The sequence below is a fragment of the Clarias gariepinus genome, chromosome 19 (assembly GCF_024256425.1).
Source record: "Clarias gariepinus isolate MV-2021 ecotype Netherlands chromosome 19, CGAR_prim_01v2, whole genome shotgun sequence".
NCBI lineage: Eukaryota > Metazoa > Chordata > Actinopteri > Siluriformes > Clariidae > Clarias > Clarias gariepinus.
In genome coordinates this window covers 14,043,742-14,062,750 of record NC_071118.1, presented here as the reverse complement: position 1 = coordinate 14,062,750, position 19,009 = coordinate 14,043,742, and the positions used below count along the sequence as shown (strand labels likewise).

The window sequence follows — 19,009 nt, the reverse complement described above, 5'->3', positions numbered from 1 at the left end:
GCGAGTTGGGCTCACACTCCATTTGCAGACAATGCCTGCAGGCATGCACCGAGATCTGCATGTGGGCGAAGCCACGGGTACCCTCTAGTATTTACCTAAATACTACCTCACACTTGTACTTGAAGTGGAAACTGTTTAGCCAAAAAAGTCACATACTCTCATATTTTGTTGGACTGGTTGTTGCCTTGATTACAACTGTAGCATAGTTTTTGTTAAGCTTATGCAAAGTTATACAAAATTTGTTTCCATTCAGAGTTGCATTAAATTCTCTCCAAGATCTTGTATTGATGGTGGGAGAGTCGCACTGCTGCGTAATCCTTTCTCCAGCACATCCCAAATATTCTCATTGGAGTTAAACAGCCCCTATTATGCTTTTTCAAATACGATCTTTCATGCAGTGTGTCATGTAGCTGTATGTGAACATAAATTATCTGCAACGCCGACAGTGCACGATAAATTAAGTTTTTGTCTTAAAAAAAAGAGTCAGCTCATTCGCCTAAACGATTCGTTAGCAAATCCATTTTTTCTCTGTTACGGATCCACGTCACTCCATAACATATTTGCATAATGTCCTCCCATGTACTACATCACAAACAACTTCCCCGCCATCTTACAATAAAAGTTACCACACTTGTTAATGTGACCGAGCATTCATGCCGGGTTTGCTTAAACACTTTGTGATATAAAAAAAAAACAATAAGAAACGGGAGCACACAAAATCCTTTTTAACTGTTTATTCTCCACAATTCACCAAAACTGAACTCGCGAAGTGCGCATGCCTATCTACGGCAAGCCCTGTGGGGAAAAATGCATCAAAATGCACACACGCGAAGTGCGCATGCTCCTTTCCCTTATCGTGTAAGGGCATAGAGCATGCGCACTTCACGCATCACACACACATAAAGTGCGCATGCCCCGAGGGAAAAATGCATGAGTGGTAATGGTGGAACAGCGCTGCCGTTATTTGTTTGGATGAGAGAAGGAGAGATGGATGTGGATCATTTTCTTTCGAAGATTTTTTATTGATTTTTATTTTTTTTATTAGATTATCTTTGACTGGACATATTCCCCGGACTTCTCACCCTCCGTCTTTGGCCCCCCTGGACTTCATTAACCCCATTGAGACCGAACCATACTCAGTATACTCTAACATACATACAATAAACATGGACTTCGGACATTTTACATTCACTCGCGTTCACATACACATACCGTTTATTAAATGTAGTTTCTAAATATTGTTTATATCTTTGTTTGGTTGTGATGCACCTTTTTCATTTACTTTATTTAGTTTTGTATAATGCACGTTTGCTTTATCTACTTGTTTGTGTTTGTCCTTTTTGCCCACTGGCCTTTTAACGCAACACCGACACAAAGATAAAAGACCTCTCGATTGTTGTAGCCACAGTTAAAATAAAATTAGCTGGTCGTTACACGGTAAAACCGACGCCATCTTTTCTATATATTGACGGGTCTCCAGAGCCGTCATTTAGTTATGGTAATTGACGTTTATAAATCACCGCACCATCTGACCAATCACAGTAGTAAGGGCTCACGTAAAGGAGGGGTTTAGACAGACTGAATCTTCGAACTGTTTCACACTAGTTGTTTACGAATCTTTTAGAAATAGGGTAAAATTAAATCTATTTTTGGAGAAAACAAAAGTGTTTTTTGACCTTACATACATGTACAGTGGTGTGAAAAACTATTTGCCCCCTTCCTGATTTCTTATTCTTTTGCATGTTTGTCACACTTAAATGTTTCTGCTCATCAAAAACCGTTAACTATTAGTAAAAGATAACATAATTGAACACAAAATGCAGTTTTTAAATGAAGATTATGTTATTAAGGGAGAAAAAAAACTCCAAATCTACATGGCCCTGTGTGAAAAAGTAATTGCCCCCCTTGTTAAAAAATAACTTAACTGTGGTTTATCACGTCTGAGTTCAATTTCTGTTATCACCCCCAGGCCTGTTTACTGCCACACCTGTTTCAATCAAGAAATCACCTAAATAGGAGCTACCTGACACAGAGAAGTAGACCAAAAGCACCTCAAAAGCTAGACATCATGCCAAAATCCAAAGAAATTCAGGAACAAATGAGAACAAAAGTAATTGAGATCTATCAGGCTGGTAAAGGTTATAAAGCCATTTCTAAAGCTTTGGGACTCCAGCGAACCACAGTGAGAGCCATTATCCACGAATGGCAAAAACATGAAACAGTGGTGAACCTTCCCAGGAGTGGCCGACCGACCAAAATTACCCCAAGAGCGCAGAGACAACTCATCCGAGAGGCCACAAAAGACCCCAGTACAACATCTAAAGAACTGCAGGCCTCACTTGCCTCAATTAAGGTCAGTGTTCACGACTCCACCATAAGAAAGAGACTGGGCAAAAACGACCTGCATGGCAGATTTCCAGAGCGCAAACCACTTAAGCAAAAAGAACATTAAGGCTCGTCTCAATTTTGCTAAAAAACATCTCAATGATTGCCAAGACTTTTGGGAAAATACCTTGTGGACCGACGAGACAAAAGTTGAACTTTTTGGAAGGTGCGTGTCCCGTTACATCTGGCGTAAAAGTAACACAGCATTTCAGAAAAAGAACATCATACCAATAGTAAAATATGGTGGTGGTAGTGTGATGGTCTGGGGTTGTTTTGCTGCTTCAGGACCTGGAAGACTTGCTGTGATAGATGGAACCATGAATTCTACTGTCTACCAAAAAATCCTGAAGGAGAATGTCCAGCCATCTGTTCGTCAACTCAAGCTGAAGCGATCTTGGGTGCTGCAGCAGGACAATGACCCAAAACACACCAGCAAATCCACCTCTGAATGGCTGAAGAAAAACAAAATGAAGACTTTGGAGTGGCCTAGTCAAAGTCCTGACATGAATCCTATTGAGATGTTGTGGCATGACCTTAAAAAGGCGGTTTATGCTAGAAAACCCTCAAATAAAGCTGAATTACAACAATTCTGCAAAGATGAGTGGGCCAAAATTCCTCCAGAGCGTTGTAAAAGACTCGTTGCAAGTTATTGCAAACGCTTGATTGCAGTTATTGCTGCTAAGGGTGGCCCAACCAGTTATTAGGTTCAGGGGGCAATTACTTTTTCACACAGGGTTATGTAGGTTTGGATTTTTTTTCTCCCTAAATAATAAAAACCATCATTTAAAAACTGCAATTTTGTGTTCAATTATGTTATCTTTGACTAATAGTTAAATTTGTTTGATGATCAGAAACATTTTGTGTGACAAACATGCAAAAGAATAAGAAATCAGGAAGGGGGCAAATAGTTTTTCACACCACTGTAAACCTGTTTTAGGAGACTCATTAAGCAATAGTAGCATTTTTTGGCATAATAGGGCCACTTTAAGGTTTGGACTTTGTGGTGGCCAATTCATGCATGAAAATTATTTCTCATACTCCCTGAACCATTCTTCCACAATTTAATGCCAATTAACATTATTCTTGGAATATGACCATGCCATCAGGAAAGAATCAATTAATGGAAAAACCCGATCATTCAGTATATTCAGTTAGGGGGCGTGGTGGTGATGGGTGCATCACTTGATCTGCCTCTCTTCTTACCCTGATGCACCCATCAGTCTGGAACAGGGTAAATCTGGACTTGACCTTTTTCTAATGCTCCACAGTTTATTCCTTATATTGCTGCCTAGCAAATTAAAGCAATTTTACAGTTCTTAACCCAATTTCAGTAGTTTTAGCAATCCCTTGCTAAAACAGTAGTTGTTTTCTTTGACCCTTATTAAACTTTGTAACATCTTTGCTGTGACCACAGGATATGTCTTCTGACATAGACAAAATAAGAAAAAAAATCCAGAAAATCACATTGTAGGATTTTTAATAAATTAATTGGTAAATTCCTCAGTAGTATTTGGTCACGTACAAACAAGCAAGATTTCTGGCTCTCACAAACCTGTAACTAATTCTTTAAGAGGATCCTCTGTCCTCCACTCACACATAAAAGACACCTGTCCACAACCTCAAACAGTCACACTCTAAACTCCACTATGGCCAAGACCAAAGAGCTGTCAAAGGCCCCCGAAGCAAAATTGTAGACCTGCACCAGGCTGGGAAGACTGGATCTGCAATAGGTAAGCAGTTTGGTGTGAAGAAATCGACTGTGGGAGCAATTATTAGAAAATGGAAGACATTGGGGCTCCACGCAAGATCTCACCTTCTGGGGTGAAAATTATCACAAGAACTGTAAGCAAAAATCCCAGAACCACACGGGGGGACCTAGTGAATGACCTGCAGAGAGCTGGTACCAAAGTATCAAAGGCTACCATGAGTAACACACTGTGCCGCCAGGGACTCAAATCCTGCAGTGCCAGACGTGCCCCCCTGCTTAAGCCAGTACATGGTCCAGGCCCGTCTGAAGTTGCTAAAGAGCATTTGGATGATCCAGAAGAGGATTGAGAGAATGTCATATGGTCAGATGAAACCAAAATAGGACTTTGTGTTTGGAGGAGAAAGAATGCTGAGTTGCATCCAAAGAACACCATACCTAAGCATATGGGTGGAAACATCATGCGTTGGGGCTGTTTTTCTGCAAAGTGACCAGGACGACTGATCCGTGTAAAGAAAAGAATGAATAGGGGCCATGTATTGTGAGATTTTGAGTGAAAACCTCATTCCATCAGCAAGGGCATTGAAGATGAAACATGGCTGGATTTTTCTGCATGACAATGATCCCAAACACACCACCCAGGCAACGAAGGAGTGGACTATTTGAAGGTCCTGGAGGCGCCTAGCCAGTCTCCAAATCTCACCCCCATAGAAAAACTTTTGAGGGAGTTGAAAGTCCATGTTGCCCAGCGACAGCCCCAAAACATCACTTCTCTAGAGGAGATTTGCATGGAGGAATGGGCCAAAATACCAGCAACAGTGTGTGAAAACGTTGACACAGAATATATTTATAATTTTATATAATAATAATAATTAAAAAATCATTTTTATAACTTAAGTAATGGCTTAACACACAAGGTTAAACGTTACTTGACAGTTACATAATATAAGTTTATTTATTTATTTTAATTAAAAAGTCCTATTTTATTGACTTCTTCTTAGCTGATTAATTAAGCCCACTAGATGGCGGTATGTCAAAATTGCGCGACGCATCTTTCTCGCGATTACAGACGAGGAAGAAGTGTCATGGCTGCTCACTGACCCAGCGCTGAGAAGATGCTTGCCCTTTCAAATTTTCGAGTGTTTCAGACAGCCCTGTCAAAACATGGGATCTTACAAAACATTTCAGGTATTAAATATGATTTTTATATAATACTTTGTTAATTGAGAAGCGGCGTTCAGTCGTATTTTATGAATTCTTCAATCTGTCCCGCTGTCATGGCTGAGTCCTAAACGCCTCGCTTATTTAACACAAGCGCACTACGGAGGACATGAAATCATGATCGGCACATGTTAGATAGTGCACTATATAGTCAAAATGTGGTTGTTTGGGATGTAGCCCCTGCTCGATGATGGGATCTTAAAATACTTTTGGTGTCGAGAAGGAATTGAATTATTTTATATTACTTAGAATCATGACTGCCTAGATTGTCAACACAATTTGCATCAAACCATTTGTATAATTTAAACAAGTTTAGGAACTTTCTTCATTTATGGCGTCTTTAGTGCCATAAATTATATTATTTTAAGATAAAATTTATAATTAACATTCTAGACGAAGAACAAATCCTACCACTCATTCATTGTGTTAACTGCTTTATCACTTTATCGGGGTTGCGGGGGGGCTGAAGCCTCTCCTTAGGGCACAAGGCGAGGAACACTCTGGACAGGGTACAGGACACACATATACACATTCATACGCTCATTCAGGCACTATGGGCAAAAACTTCAATTAGCATAATCTCCATGTCTTTGGACTGTGGGAGGAAAGCACATGCAAACACGTGCATACAGACCAAAGGCAGGAATCGAACACGGACCCTGGTGGTGCAAGGCGACAGTGCTGACCACAAAGCCACTGTGCCAACCAAATCTCATCACAATTTTTACAAATAATTATATTCAAATCTTAAAAAAAAAGGAAAGTCACAGTGGTGATCCCACTACAGTTATATAGTGTATACAGTGGCAATAAAAAGCATGTTCGGGAATTTCATGATTTCCTGCATTAATTTTTCATAAAATTTGATCTGATATTGCCCAAGAGTATTTACAAAAAATGTGCCTAAAATAATTATAACAAAATGCATAAAACCCTTATAGTGCTGGTGGGAAAACTATGTGAATCCTTGAATTAATTAATGGGGCCGGGGTAGCTCAGTGGTTATGGCATTGGACTATGGTTCGGAAGATCCCAGGTTCAAACCCCACAACCACCAAGTTGCCATTGTTGGGCCCTTGAGCAAGGCCCTTAACCCTCCCTGCTCAGATGTATAATGAGATAAAAAAGTAAGTCGCTCTGGATAAGAGCGTCTGCCAAATGCCTAAATGTAATTACCTTAAAAATGCTAATTGGAGTTAGGTGTTAGCATACCTGGAGTCATTGTTAAGAAAATTAATTTGTGGGTGTGGACTAAAGCTGCCTTGACTGATAAAAACCACTCAATTGTTTTGAGTTTGCTCCGCACAAGTAGTATAGTCTTATGTGAGCCATGACTCGCCAACAAGAGGTTTTAGAAGATCTATAATCAAGAATTGTTAATTTACATAAAGCTGGAAAGGGGGTACAAATTGATTTCAACGACTTTAGAAATTCACCAGTCTACAAATGAAGACACACTGTTACTTTGGCTACTTTACCAAAAAGTAGGTGCCCAGTCAAAATGACCTCATGAGCACAACAAAAACTCATCAATGAGGTAAAGAAACAAGCCTGAGTGACTGCCAAAGATTTGAGGGCATCATCAGAACTGGCTAACATCTGTGTTCATGAGTCTACAGTATGTTAAACATTTAACAAACAAGGTTTCCATGACGGAACACCACAAAGGAGTGGTCCACTTCTTACTAAAAAAAAAAAAAAAAAAAAAAAAACATTGCTGCATGCCTAAAGTTTCCCATAAAGCACATTGACACTTCATAGCAGTTTTGGCAAAATGTTTTGCAGACTGATAAAACTAAGTTGGAAACCTAAGTAACTATTTGGAAAGAACATGCAACATTACATCTGGTGTAAAAAGGAAACTATGTATCATCATAAAAACATCATCCCAACCGTAAATGATGATCTGGGTGTGACCAGCTTGCAGTCATAGAGGGATAGATTAATTCCCAAGTGTATCAAAACATTCTCCAGGACAGTGTGAGAATGTTTGTATGTTAGCTAAAACTCTGGGGTGATGCAACAGGCCAAAGATTTAAACAATCAGAATTTTTTTTGTTATTGTTATTTTAGGCACATTATATTTGTCAATACTCTTAACTTAGATGGTTGATGTTGATATTGTTGTTGATGGTTTTGTTAATTTATGTTATAATTTATGTTAGGTCAATCTGTCTTGTCTCTGCTAGCCAGCTAACTAGGCCTCTTAGTTAGCTAGTTTAGTTTTTCTGTTAATTTATGTTGTAAATTTATGTTGCATGTAGCACCTTGGTCCTGGAGAAACGTTGTTTCGTTTCACTGTGTACTAACTGTATATCGTTGAAGTGACAATAAAGCCTACTTGAACTTGAGATGGAGATCAGATCACATTTTATGATAATTTAATGTAGAAAACCATGAAATTCCATAAGTTTTACATACTTTTTCTTGCCATTGTATAATCATCTCCAGTCAGTCAGAACAAGGCTTAAAATCATGCAGCTCCATTTCAAGAGCTTCAGGGAGTGTTCACGCCAGACCTCGGCAGAACAGCATCCCAGCATGCAAAAAAACATTGAAACTTAAGGTGAATGGGCTACAGCAGTTGTCTCAAGCTTTTCAGAGTGTGTGAGTCTGTGCCCATTCCGACCTAATCTGTTGTAAACTCAATTTTTGAGGTTTTCAGGTTTAATGTGTTCAGATCTAATTTTATGCCCACCATAGTTGTAAAGAGTGCTTATATAAGTTACTGTATACATCCTGCCAGCTCAGACGAGTCTGGCCATTGTCCTCTTTCTCACGCTTTAACATGTTTTTTTAGCTTGCAGACCTTCTGCTCACAGGATGTTGTTTGGTGTTTGCCCTATTATGTGTAAACGTAAATATCACACTTTTTTTTTGCAATTGTAAACATACCGCTTGCTCTCTGTATACAATTTTAAATATCATTAGTCCATCTCTATAATAATAGAAAATCTTCAGTGGTTTCTAAATTTATTTCCATTCCAATTCCATAATTTCAGTTATCTTCAGTCATTCTGTGTGTTAATTTAATGTGTGTGGTTTATATCATCGCTATGCGGGATCATAATTCCTTTATAAAGTTTCTATTTCTAATTCACAGCTCAATGTCTCAGAAGTCTTTGCACCACCCAGCATGAGGACAAATTAACCGATATGGTAAGTAATCACTTTATATCTGTATAAATATCTCAGCTGGATACAGCCATTAACTATGTGTTTTCTTTTAGCCCATTAAAATGGAAAATCCATATAAACAACCACAGAAGGGCTGCATCTTGTGTAACGTGGAAGTGGATTATAAAAACATCCAGGTGAGTCGTATGATACCCAAGTCCAAAACATAACCTGTACATTGCAGTGGTGTTGAATGTCACATAAGTAATCTCTTGTTTTCTCAATATCAGTTGTTATCCCAGTTTATTTCCCCACACACTGGCAGAATATACGGCCGGCACATCACAGGTTAGACATTTCTACCAAATTCTGTATGCATCCATGCCTAATATTTGATGAAATAACACGTAATTGTATTTCCCACAGGTTTGTGCGGTCGCAAACAGAGGGAGGTGATGAAAGCGATCAAGAGAGCTCGCTCAATGGGTAACATTAATTATACTTCACTGCCATTCCTTTAAATTTAGAACACTTGTTTGTTTTTGTTTTTTTTGTACTGATAACCATTAATTGTGACCAGTTGAAGGTTTTGGATAAAAATATAATCCAATTTTTTATTGCACTTGGAGAAACCAGAACCAGTGCAAAATAAATATGGTGTCCATCATTTAAGGCGTCATTGCCTGACTGTAGTATTCATTCCACAGCTCCACGTTCTTATTTATTTTTTTACAGCAAACCTAATTATTGGTATTATTATTATTTTTTTTTACACAACATTTTATTTTTTAAAGAACGGCTGCTATGTGTGCTATGCTTTTGTGTCTAAGCTCTTAAGTAGATCTAATAAGATCTTCTAACTTTGTAAACATAGGACTTTTATGCTGCTGTTAAGTCATCTTTGGATATTTGCACATACAGGCAGTGTGTTAAGTTTCAAATCTAAACGATGAATCACTTTACCACACCTTGATGGGCATTCAAGTTAAATCGGGACTTTAGATTGTGCAGAACAACAGAATGCGCCATAGCATGAGTAGAAGCAATAGGTCTATATGCTTTAGAATTATATGAAGAAAGAAACAAAGGGTTCATGTCATTATTATTATTATTATTATTATTATATAAGTAAAAATTTCCTTTATTTCTCTATATAATCCCCTGATACACTAATGTACTTATCGCAGCATTTTATTAGTGCTTACTTAATGGCCCAAACATGTAGAAATAGCTTGGATAAGGTCGGGACTGTAAGGTGGATGTGGCAGTAACTGTAAAGTGCAGGTGGTGTTTATGAATGATTGCATGTACAGTTCCCACAAGTTATCTTTTGATTTTTAAGCATCAGAAGTTACAGTCACTGAAATGTGCTCGAAATCTCTTTTGTAAATATCAATCTGTTTTATGCCTTCATTCATGAGAAACTTCATCACAAGTTTGATGTGAACACCCCATTTTACCAAAGCCTGTTCACAAAAATTACTTAAATGGTAATCTGACACTTTGCCACTCTGATGGCATGACCGCATGCATCATACGATCTGCTCACTCTTATGTTGATCACCAGAACAAAGAAAGTTAAAGACAAGAGTTTTTCTTATTTTCGAATGTTCAGCGGAAAAGGAGTTCAATAAGCAGTATCATGAGACTGAGTGCAGCTGTGCTGTTTAAGATGAGATAATGTTATCAGATGTGTTTTCTTGTTAAAAGTGTGTCAGTGAAAGGTTTTGCCAGTTAGTGGCGCTCTCCTCAGTATTGCAGATCATACCAAAATACATTCACCCATGCTGCCACCGACAATCAGCGTAATTAACGGGTATTAGAAAACCTGTGACACAAAGTGAAGCATATAATTATCATAACAGTTATGATGTTACTGTTTATTGCCACCACTCATGGAATGCCTCTCATCCAATCAGATTATTTGGTCATAACTAACTTTTGTATAAAGATTTCTTATTTAACACTACAATTTCTAATTTAAAGTAACTTGTATTTTTTTTTTCTCTTGAACAGGTTTCATGTCTGTAACACTGAAAGATCCACAGTTTATTAAAGACCCCAACATTTGTGACATCAGACACATGGAGTAGCAAGAGAACATGATAATTATGACTTATTATTAACTGAATAAAAAGCTTGTGTGTCAACCTGTTTTGTAAATCTTTACTTTTACTTGCTCTCATGGCAAATTTTAAAATAATTTAAAAGCTGTAATGTTTGTTTAATTACATGATGTCATTAAAGTTAATAAATTCTGCAATTATACAACTGCATATACTGTTTTATTCTTAATTAATTTATTATTTATTACAAATTTTTTAGTCATTTTGTTCAGCCTTTAATATAAAAATAATTCTATGTTCTCATACAACATAGGATTATTTTCTGTATCTTCTAGTAACCCACTTACAGCCATGTCCATAAGTATACATGACCCAAGTGAATGTGGCACAAAGCAGACAAGGTGTGACTGAAGTGCAGAGTTTCAGCTTTAATTCAAAGGGGTTTATAAAAAATATTGCATTAACGGTTAGGAACTACAGCTATTTTCACCCAGGCTCCAAAGTAATTGGACAACTGACTGATAAGCAGTTTGATGGCTAGTTGTGGCCTGATTCTTAGTCATAGCAGAAACAATTTGGCACATTCTTGAAAAGGAATTAACTAGAAAGTTCAGAAACTCCAGAAGCCCTGGATGACCATGAGACACAGCTAAAGTGAATATCACAACATTATTTTCCTGCTGAAGAAAATCCCTTTCACAAAATCAAGCTAAGAACACTTTGGAGGAGGTAGGTATTACTGTCAAAGTCTACAATCAATAGAGGCCATCATAGACAAACACCAGAAGATTGCCTCAAGATGCAAACAAAATGTCAAACATCATTTGTCAAATATAGTGGAGGCAGTGTTGTAGCATGCTGTGGATGACTGCCAAACTGTTCTGGTGTTTATAGATGATGTGACTGGGGAGGGTAGGGATTAAAGGTACTTTGTGCTCCCACATCAATCACAGCTCTACAGCCAATCAGGGGCGTATGTAAGCTCGCGCACGCGGAAAGAGCGGCTAGCGCTTTCCTCCGAGTGTGTTACTCCGCTCCTAACCGTGCGTGAGCAAGCAGTCCGAAAAGATGCGGTTGGCTGGCGTCACGCGGTTCAGAGGGAACACGTGATAGTCTTCGGCCCTCCCGGATGAATGATAGTAGTAGCCTTAATGTGAGAGCCCCCTAGTGACGGGGAGGAATTGGCCACGACTAAAAACAATGTTTTTGTTTCATTTTAAAGTTAAAAATCCTATGTGTATTTATATCGCTACTTAAATTACAGCGCCTATTTACACTACTTATAAAGCAATGAAATGAAAAATTTAATTAAAGACAATTAATTCATTAATTAGGGAAAAGTCAGAACTGTAACTAAAACCACTTTGTTTAATTTATAATGAATGCAAGGACAGATGCTGACTATGGAAGTGGATGTTTAATTTATAACAACTCAAGTAAAAAAAAGAAAGTAGAAAAAACAGCTAATTAAAAAAAAGTAAAATCATGAAAAATTTGCACATCCATTTAACAGTGAACACATTGAGAAAATATAATAAATGAAAATAAACACACATACATTTAAAATGTATACAAAACATTTTTTGCAGGGAAAAAAAAGAAAGTACCTTCTTTCAAGAGCATTCCACAAATTTGAAGGTACTTACAAAACAATAAAAACAATATCATACTTAACTTTTTTAAGAATTATAATGCTTGGCAAAATGCAGTTGTAGAACAGAATTAAATCACTCGAGGACGGGAGGAATCAGCTAAAAGTCAGTAACAGTTACTCTGCTTCATCATACCACCCTGTCAGTTGTGTTTTATTTCTTGTTATCTAGAACACAGGGGAGTTGCTCTGGTTCGGGCTGCTCACCTCCACCTCCGTGTCAGACTCACTTCCGGACAATGGCTCACTCGACTCTGCATCCACCTTTCTCCTTTTACCTTTCCGTGACTGAAGTTTCCCCTTAAGCCCAGAACCTGAGTTCGTCCTTTTCTTCTTGCCTCCATGACCAGACTGCATGAGGAGCAGCGGCAATTTGGCGGGAACATCGACACCGTGGTCCTCAGCGCAGCACATGTGCAGTACAGGAAAACCCTCAAGACTCAGAGTCCGGCTGCATAACGACGGTGTGTTTGGGAACAGTGCTTTCAGTGCCGAACACAGCAGGATGTTCTCTTTGGGTTCTTCAGGGTGAGAACTTTCTTTGGCTAAAACAGTTAACAAAAATTTGCTATAATAATAAAACAACTTTGTCAATTAGTCTTTTAGAGCATGTTCATTACATTAAACCTACTGCAGCTGTACATTTCTATTTATTAATATGAAGGGTGTTCAAGTCAACCTGGGAAAACCTGTAACAGAACTCAGTCATGAGAGTAAACACTACCTTTATTTTTGTATATAATCTCCTGCTACACTAATGCACCTATTCTGGCATATTACTAGTGCTTGGATACCATCAAGGTAGAAAGCTGTTTTAGTCCACCAGAGCCATGATCAGAACCCCTGCTTGATTCGCTGGCCTCCCGGGAAACTCCTTTGTGGCCCAAACATGTGGAAATCGGTTGGAACGAGGTCAGGACTGTATGGGGGATGTGACTAAGTTCTTGTAATGTGCAACTGGTGCTGTGGACAGCATGAGGTTGTACAGTTTTCTACAAAAACAGAACCCATTGGTGGACAAACCAGGCCATTTTTCCTTCTTTAAAGGATTTCCTGGGAGGCCAGCATTTTAAACATGATGTTTAGAGGTTACTGAGAAAACTATCTACCTTGATGGTATCCTAACACTAGTGAAATGTTGTGCATTAATGTATCAGGGAATTACACCGTGAAATAAAGATAGTTTTTACTCTTATAACTATGTTCTGTTATACTGCACAATCAAAACTTTTGGTTTAACATGAACATCCCCAGTACTTTATCCCACAGCACTCTTGAATTCTGGGTTCTAATTGGTCAGATTGTGTTCATTAATTTTCCATAACAGCAGCTCCAGTTTACATTAATGTACCTGTTTTAATACAGTATTGCTTCTACACTATTGGCTTATACATTAGGACTTTTACAGTGAAGTTTCTTTAAAAAAAAAAAAAAAAACATTCCTTTTTTTGCATTATTCCTTTTCTCCATTATCAGTGGTTTGTAAGTTAAAGCTATACACATTTTTTTAGAGACAGACAAGTACATTAAAACGCAGTGGTTTTATCTTAACCCCAAGAGAGGTATAATGCTCAATTCTTATTTTCATTGTAACTGATTAAATAAGTTTTTGTATGTGGTTTTACACATTGTTTAATCACCAACCTGTCTTTGGATATAATAATCAAATTCAAGACACATAAAACCACAGGACCTCTTACTTTCACCGTCTTGCTGTGTCGTCCTCCTGTCTCTGATGGCCTCTCTGAGCTCAGAAATCTCAGCCTGTAGCTTCTCCACTTGACGCTCGCTCTTCTCCACTTTTACACACTCATTCTGGAATAAAAAATATCACTGTTTATGACCAAGTCTGGGTGCAGTGCTTGAAAAAGAAAGACTTAAAAACTTAAGCAGAAACTCAAGTACCTTAATTTCTTCTAACAATGTGTCATTCATGTCATTGACTTTTTCCACCTCTCGGAGATCCTGCTCTGAAGAGAAGAATTTGGATCTAAGTGAGAGAAAAATAAAGTATAAACTCTAAGTGAAGAGGACAAAGGGAAATAGCAACAGATTTTGGTTATAAATGATGGTCTGGCTCTGATAAACCTAGTAATAAAAAGGACAAGAAAATACAGAGTTACAGATACCACATAAGGGTGATGTATGTTTCTAAAATGGTGAACCCAGAAGTGTTTTAGGATTTTTATTCTTCTTACTTGCCAACTCTGAAATTTTATCATTTTAAATAAGAATCAATGTTTTTATCATTTAAACCTTTTTCATTTGTGGAACATCTATGAAACATCTTATTTCTGTGGTATAATTTACTTTATAACAGCGATAAATAATTAATAACATCCCAATTCAGAACTACTACCACTACTATTTATAATAATAATAATAATAATACTTATGATAACAACAGCAGTGGGTTTGAGCATTGTCAGAGCTCAGTGTAACTCAACAGAATTGAATGTAATCAGCTTTTTACTGCACCTGTGTTGTTTTATTGCTTGACATTGACTCAGAGAAGGACATGTAGCAGAGACTCTCCAGTAATCCTGCTGCTCCAGTGTTCCCAGGTTGCTCACTGAGACTGAGATACTACTGTATTGACTGAATCAAAGTTCATAAACTTTAGACATATTACAAACCCAACCATCCACCGTGTTTATCAAAGTGCTTATAATGTTGTTGACTTGTTGCTCAAATGGTTCCTGTACTATAATGTGAGAAGCAGCTTGTCCTGACCTGCCAGTCCATATGAAGGCTGTGTACTCGAGGCGGTGAGTAGATTGTGACATTCCCTCAGACGGTGTGAGCAGTAAGAAAATGAGTTCCTGATACGTCAGGAGCTTCCTCAAGTTCTGATGAACCAACTGCTCTTTTAAAGTCATTTGCTGACTGGTGTTCCTCCGCTGGCGATACCAGCCAATCACATTCTCCTTTATTCAAAACAAGAAGATTCCTTATTGTAATAATCATCATACACAGTGAAAACACTCACAAAGAATCATACACAAGCTGATTACTTTTCTATAATGACACATCGCCAAGTCTTTTAATTTTCCTATATAACAGCAATTTGCCACAGATTAAATGATCAATCAATAAGCTACTGCTGAACCACACTTCTCTAAAGAACAGCAAAGCTGAGCAGCAAGCCAGGAGAGGGGAAGTATTATTATGATATTATAGGTTTTTTCGCACATTTTTTTTTATACACGAACAATCGAGTCCTATAGATTTGTGGGACTCAGAAGTCTATGACAGCAGCTCAATGTCAGAGCTGCTTTCACAGACTTCTTATCATACCAAAAATTCCAAAGTATTGAAGATGATGTACTGTAGCTCTTCAGAAAAAGCTCTAACAAAGGTCATACCTCTTTGAGATTGGACAAGACCTGCCTGATCCTCTCTTTGTCCACTTCACAGGCGTTGTTATAGAAGCTTAAAAAAGGAGGGAATAAAAGGAAAAAATAAAAATTATTGCAAGAATTATTATGCTAAATACAAATAAATAAACAATGTATTAATGCAGAAGTGTACCAAGAGCGTCTGACATACCTGTGAGTTCTCCTGCATGTGATGTGTTTCTGAATATCTGAAAAAGAAAACCAGCTCATTCGCTAACAGATAAAGACATTTTTCAATCAGTATAATTAAAAATACATATAGATAGGCTAGGGTCAAGATTATTTCACTTGCTAAGATGTCATTTTTTGCAGTGCAGGTATGTGATTGATAAAAATGACTTACTTATTGTGTGCACAAACTGTATGTGGTCTGTCTGCGAGTCAGTGATTTTGCTCTTCTCCTCTCCAACGCTCTCACCGAGTAATAATCCCTCCTGTTTGATACAGACCAAGCACAGACACTCAGCAACGACCAGTGTTTATCTTAGGGTACTTATTTATAATATGTTCATATTATGTTCACACACATTGATATTTGGAATAATTGGGGTAATTCATGTCCCTGAGAAGTAGATGGGTTCATATTTAAATCTAAGGCTTTTGCTACAGTAGCTACATATAGCTCTGGACTGTCCAGTACATAAATACCTAAATATTCATCAAGATTTCTGTAAAGCTGCGCTGGAGCAATACTTACTGTTATAAATTCTGTGCAAATACAATTTATTTAAATGGAATTTAATTAATATCAGTGTTTGGTGTAATATCAGGTGTAGACTCACCACATCAGAGTCACTGTTCAGATGATGAAACATTAATGAACTGAGAACGAAGCCGGATGTTCTCACAGTGGTGGTGTACTCCTCCATACTGCCGCTTTCAACAATATTTATTCGAGCTATTGTTGTTGTTTATTAAACCTTAAAAACACCGAGCATAATCAAGTCTACAGAAGCTATTCGCCCGCAACAATGACAACACACAGCTCTACGTCACACTCAGCCATCTTTATAAACTTTTCACTGTGAGCTTAGCTACTGTCTCCGTTTCCGTTTTCTTCGTGTAAATTAGGTTTATTGTTTACAGTGATTTCGGTGCAGCGCCACCGCGTGGCCTGGAGACACAGACGCTCTCTCTTTATACTATACGAAAAGTTTAAGGACACAGGTTTTTTAAGCTCCTAAGGCAAGGGGAAACCCATTTTAAAATATTTAATGCTACATAACTCTCCCCTCTCGAACTCTTTGTCATATTTATGACGCCATAATGGCATATTGTGTAGCTTCGCACGTCCAGGGTCGAGGGTTTGTTCCTGTGTTTGTGTGGAGTTTGGATGTTTTCCTTGTGCTTGGTGGGTTCCTTGTGCTTGGTGGGTTTCCTCCAACAGTACAAAAACATTCAGATTAGTTTATTTTTTTTAACTTTACCCTTTCCTCACTGCAATTCTCGCTTGTTTCTTTTTATGTTGTTGTATACTATTTGAACTGGCTGCATATTTATACAATTTCTCGTTAGAAATAATAAAGTACTGTCTGCCTGTCAATCTGTCTGCCTGCTTGTTTATTTTGTTAACCCAGTGTAAGTATGTGTAAGTATGTATCCAATGATGTAAACATTAAAGCACTTTTTGTAAGTCGCTCTGGATAAGAGCGTCTGCCAAATGCCTAAATGTAAATGTATTTGTTATTCCCAAATTGCCAGTTGATATTAATATTTGTGCTACTTATGCTACTTATGTTATGAAAGTATGAAAGTATGAAAGGCTTCATAATGGCTCCAATCTGAGGTGCTGAAGTTTTGGTCAGGTCTTCCTGGGATGGTCTTCATGATTGCTTGTGTCATCATGCTGTTCGATGGGTTTTGCAAATACACTTGACAAACACTGTTCCAGAACACTGAACCAAAAAAAACAATAATAATAATGCACTCAGTACTTGGTCAGGGCTCTTTTAGCCCAAATTCATTTTAGTGGCAGTTTCTTACAGGGTCTTGTTGCCAAGTCTACACCTGATTGTATCTGAGTGAGTAGGGGTGTAGGGCTTTTCTCAATGTCCCTACAGTGGCAGCTCGGCAGTGCTGGGGCTTGAACTGGGGGCATTCTGATCAGGGGACCTTAGCCATTGAGCTCCTACAACCAGCTTATACTGTATATACAATACATAAGTATTTACATTTCACAACATTAATCTAATGATTAATAGACAATTTCTTTCTCCATTCTAAGTGTGGGTTGTTGCATGTTGTCCTGGTGCTTTTTGGGTTTTGGGTACTTTTTTTTCTTCCAAAGACCAAAGATACTGTATGCACACCCCATCCAGGATGTACCCTGCCTTGTGCCCTAAGTTCCCTGATATAGCAGTTATTATAATAAATGGATGAATAAATACATCTGAAAAATGAGTTGCCATATTGGTTTTCTTTTGGTATTTTACATGTCTTGTGCGCAATAATGGTGCATAGTGCATAGTGTATTTTGTATGCACCGCAAATCACCTTACTTCTATATTAAACAACAAGGGGCTTTAAACACCAGTAGTGTTTAAATGTTTTTAGTTTTTGGTTTGGTTGTGATAGCATGCACTCTCTGAAATATTTTTTTTTCTTGTTTAATGCAGAATTATAGTGCACAAAATGCAACTTAATGCAAAACGAATATAGAATATTATAGCAAACTAAGCTTCTCCATGTAAACCTCATCCTGAATTGCATTTCACATTTGTTTGATTATTGCATAATAGTGGTAATTGCCAATTGCGATTTGTGATGCAAATACTTGGACACTGCACTAAATAAATAACCAGTTTCCAGGAAAAGGTCAGTTATTCCCCCACAGTTTAAGTAACCTGATGTGTATGACATTGTGTGTTAAAAATAAAGCATGTGCTGCATTTAAGGGGGCCTAAAATTTTCAGATATCTGTCCAATTATTTTATTTTCAAGAAAAGCATTTGGCCTTGAATTCAAAACATGAATATTTAAATTGTATTATTCCTTTTCTGAAAAGAAGTTTCATTCATGTTATATTTACATGTAACTTAGAACATGGCACCTTGGTGCCACCCAATTTTTATTAAGCAAAATATGGGAGTAGGGTCTCAAAGTGAAGGTCTCTGCTTCAGGAGGTAAAGTGCATCCACAACTCGATTATGGTCTAGTGATTAACTTGGCCAGTCTAAAACCTTTCACTTTAGGTCTCTGATCACGTCTTATTTTTTTGTTGGCATTGCGGTTGGGTCTTGCTGCGTGATGAAGTCCCACACAATTAGATCCTAACATTTTGTAGTTCATTTCTGCATTTCTTTACATATTACAATATGAGTTTATTTTTTTTCTGCTTCTTATTCCTGATTAGTAGTTTGGATTTTGCGGCATATAAAAATGTATTTCTGCTCTTGGAGTCTTCTTCAAATGGTGGATTGTGATACTATCACTCTTTCCCAGTGGAGGCTGTTAATGAGGTCACTCC

At 37.7% G+C, this 19,009-nt stretch overlaps 2 protein-coding genes across 2 annotated transcripts; one reads left to right on the top strand and one right to left on the bottom strand.

Moving 5' to 3' along the window:
• Positions 1–5,143: 5,143 nt before the first annotated feature.
• mrps18c (mitochondrial ribosomal protein S18C) lies at positions 5,144–10,578 on the top strand. The gene is made up of 6 exons (XM_053478895.1): positions 5,144–5,278; positions 8,415–8,470; positions 8,542–8,625; positions 8,719–8,776; positions 8,855–8,914; positions 10,445–10,578. The coding sequence occupies exons 1-6, from the start codon at positions 5,206–5,208 to the stop codon at positions 10,519–10,521; spliced, it is 408 nt and encodes a 135-aa protein (XP_053334870.1). The 5' UTR covers positions 5,144–5,205; the 3' UTR covers positions 10,522–10,578.
• Positions 10,579–11,946: 1,368 nt separating this feature from the next.
• abraxas1 (abraxas 1, BRCA1 A complex subunit) lies at positions 11,947–16,594 on the bottom strand. The gene is made up of 9 exons (XM_053477931.1): positions 16,326–16,594; positions 15,887–15,977; positions 15,695–15,731; positions 15,511–15,577; positions 14,879–15,072; positions 14,624–14,743; positions 14,051–14,135; positions 13,846–13,960; positions 11,947–12,690 (listed from the first exon to the last, which is right to left on the bottom strand). The coding sequence occupies exons 1-9, from the start codon at positions 16,410–16,412 to the stop codon at positions 12,314–12,316; spliced, it is 1,173 nt and encodes a 390-aa protein (XP_053333906.1). The 5' UTR covers positions 16,413–16,594; the 3' UTR covers positions 11,947–12,313.
• Positions 16,595–19,009: the final 2,415 nt, after the last annotated feature.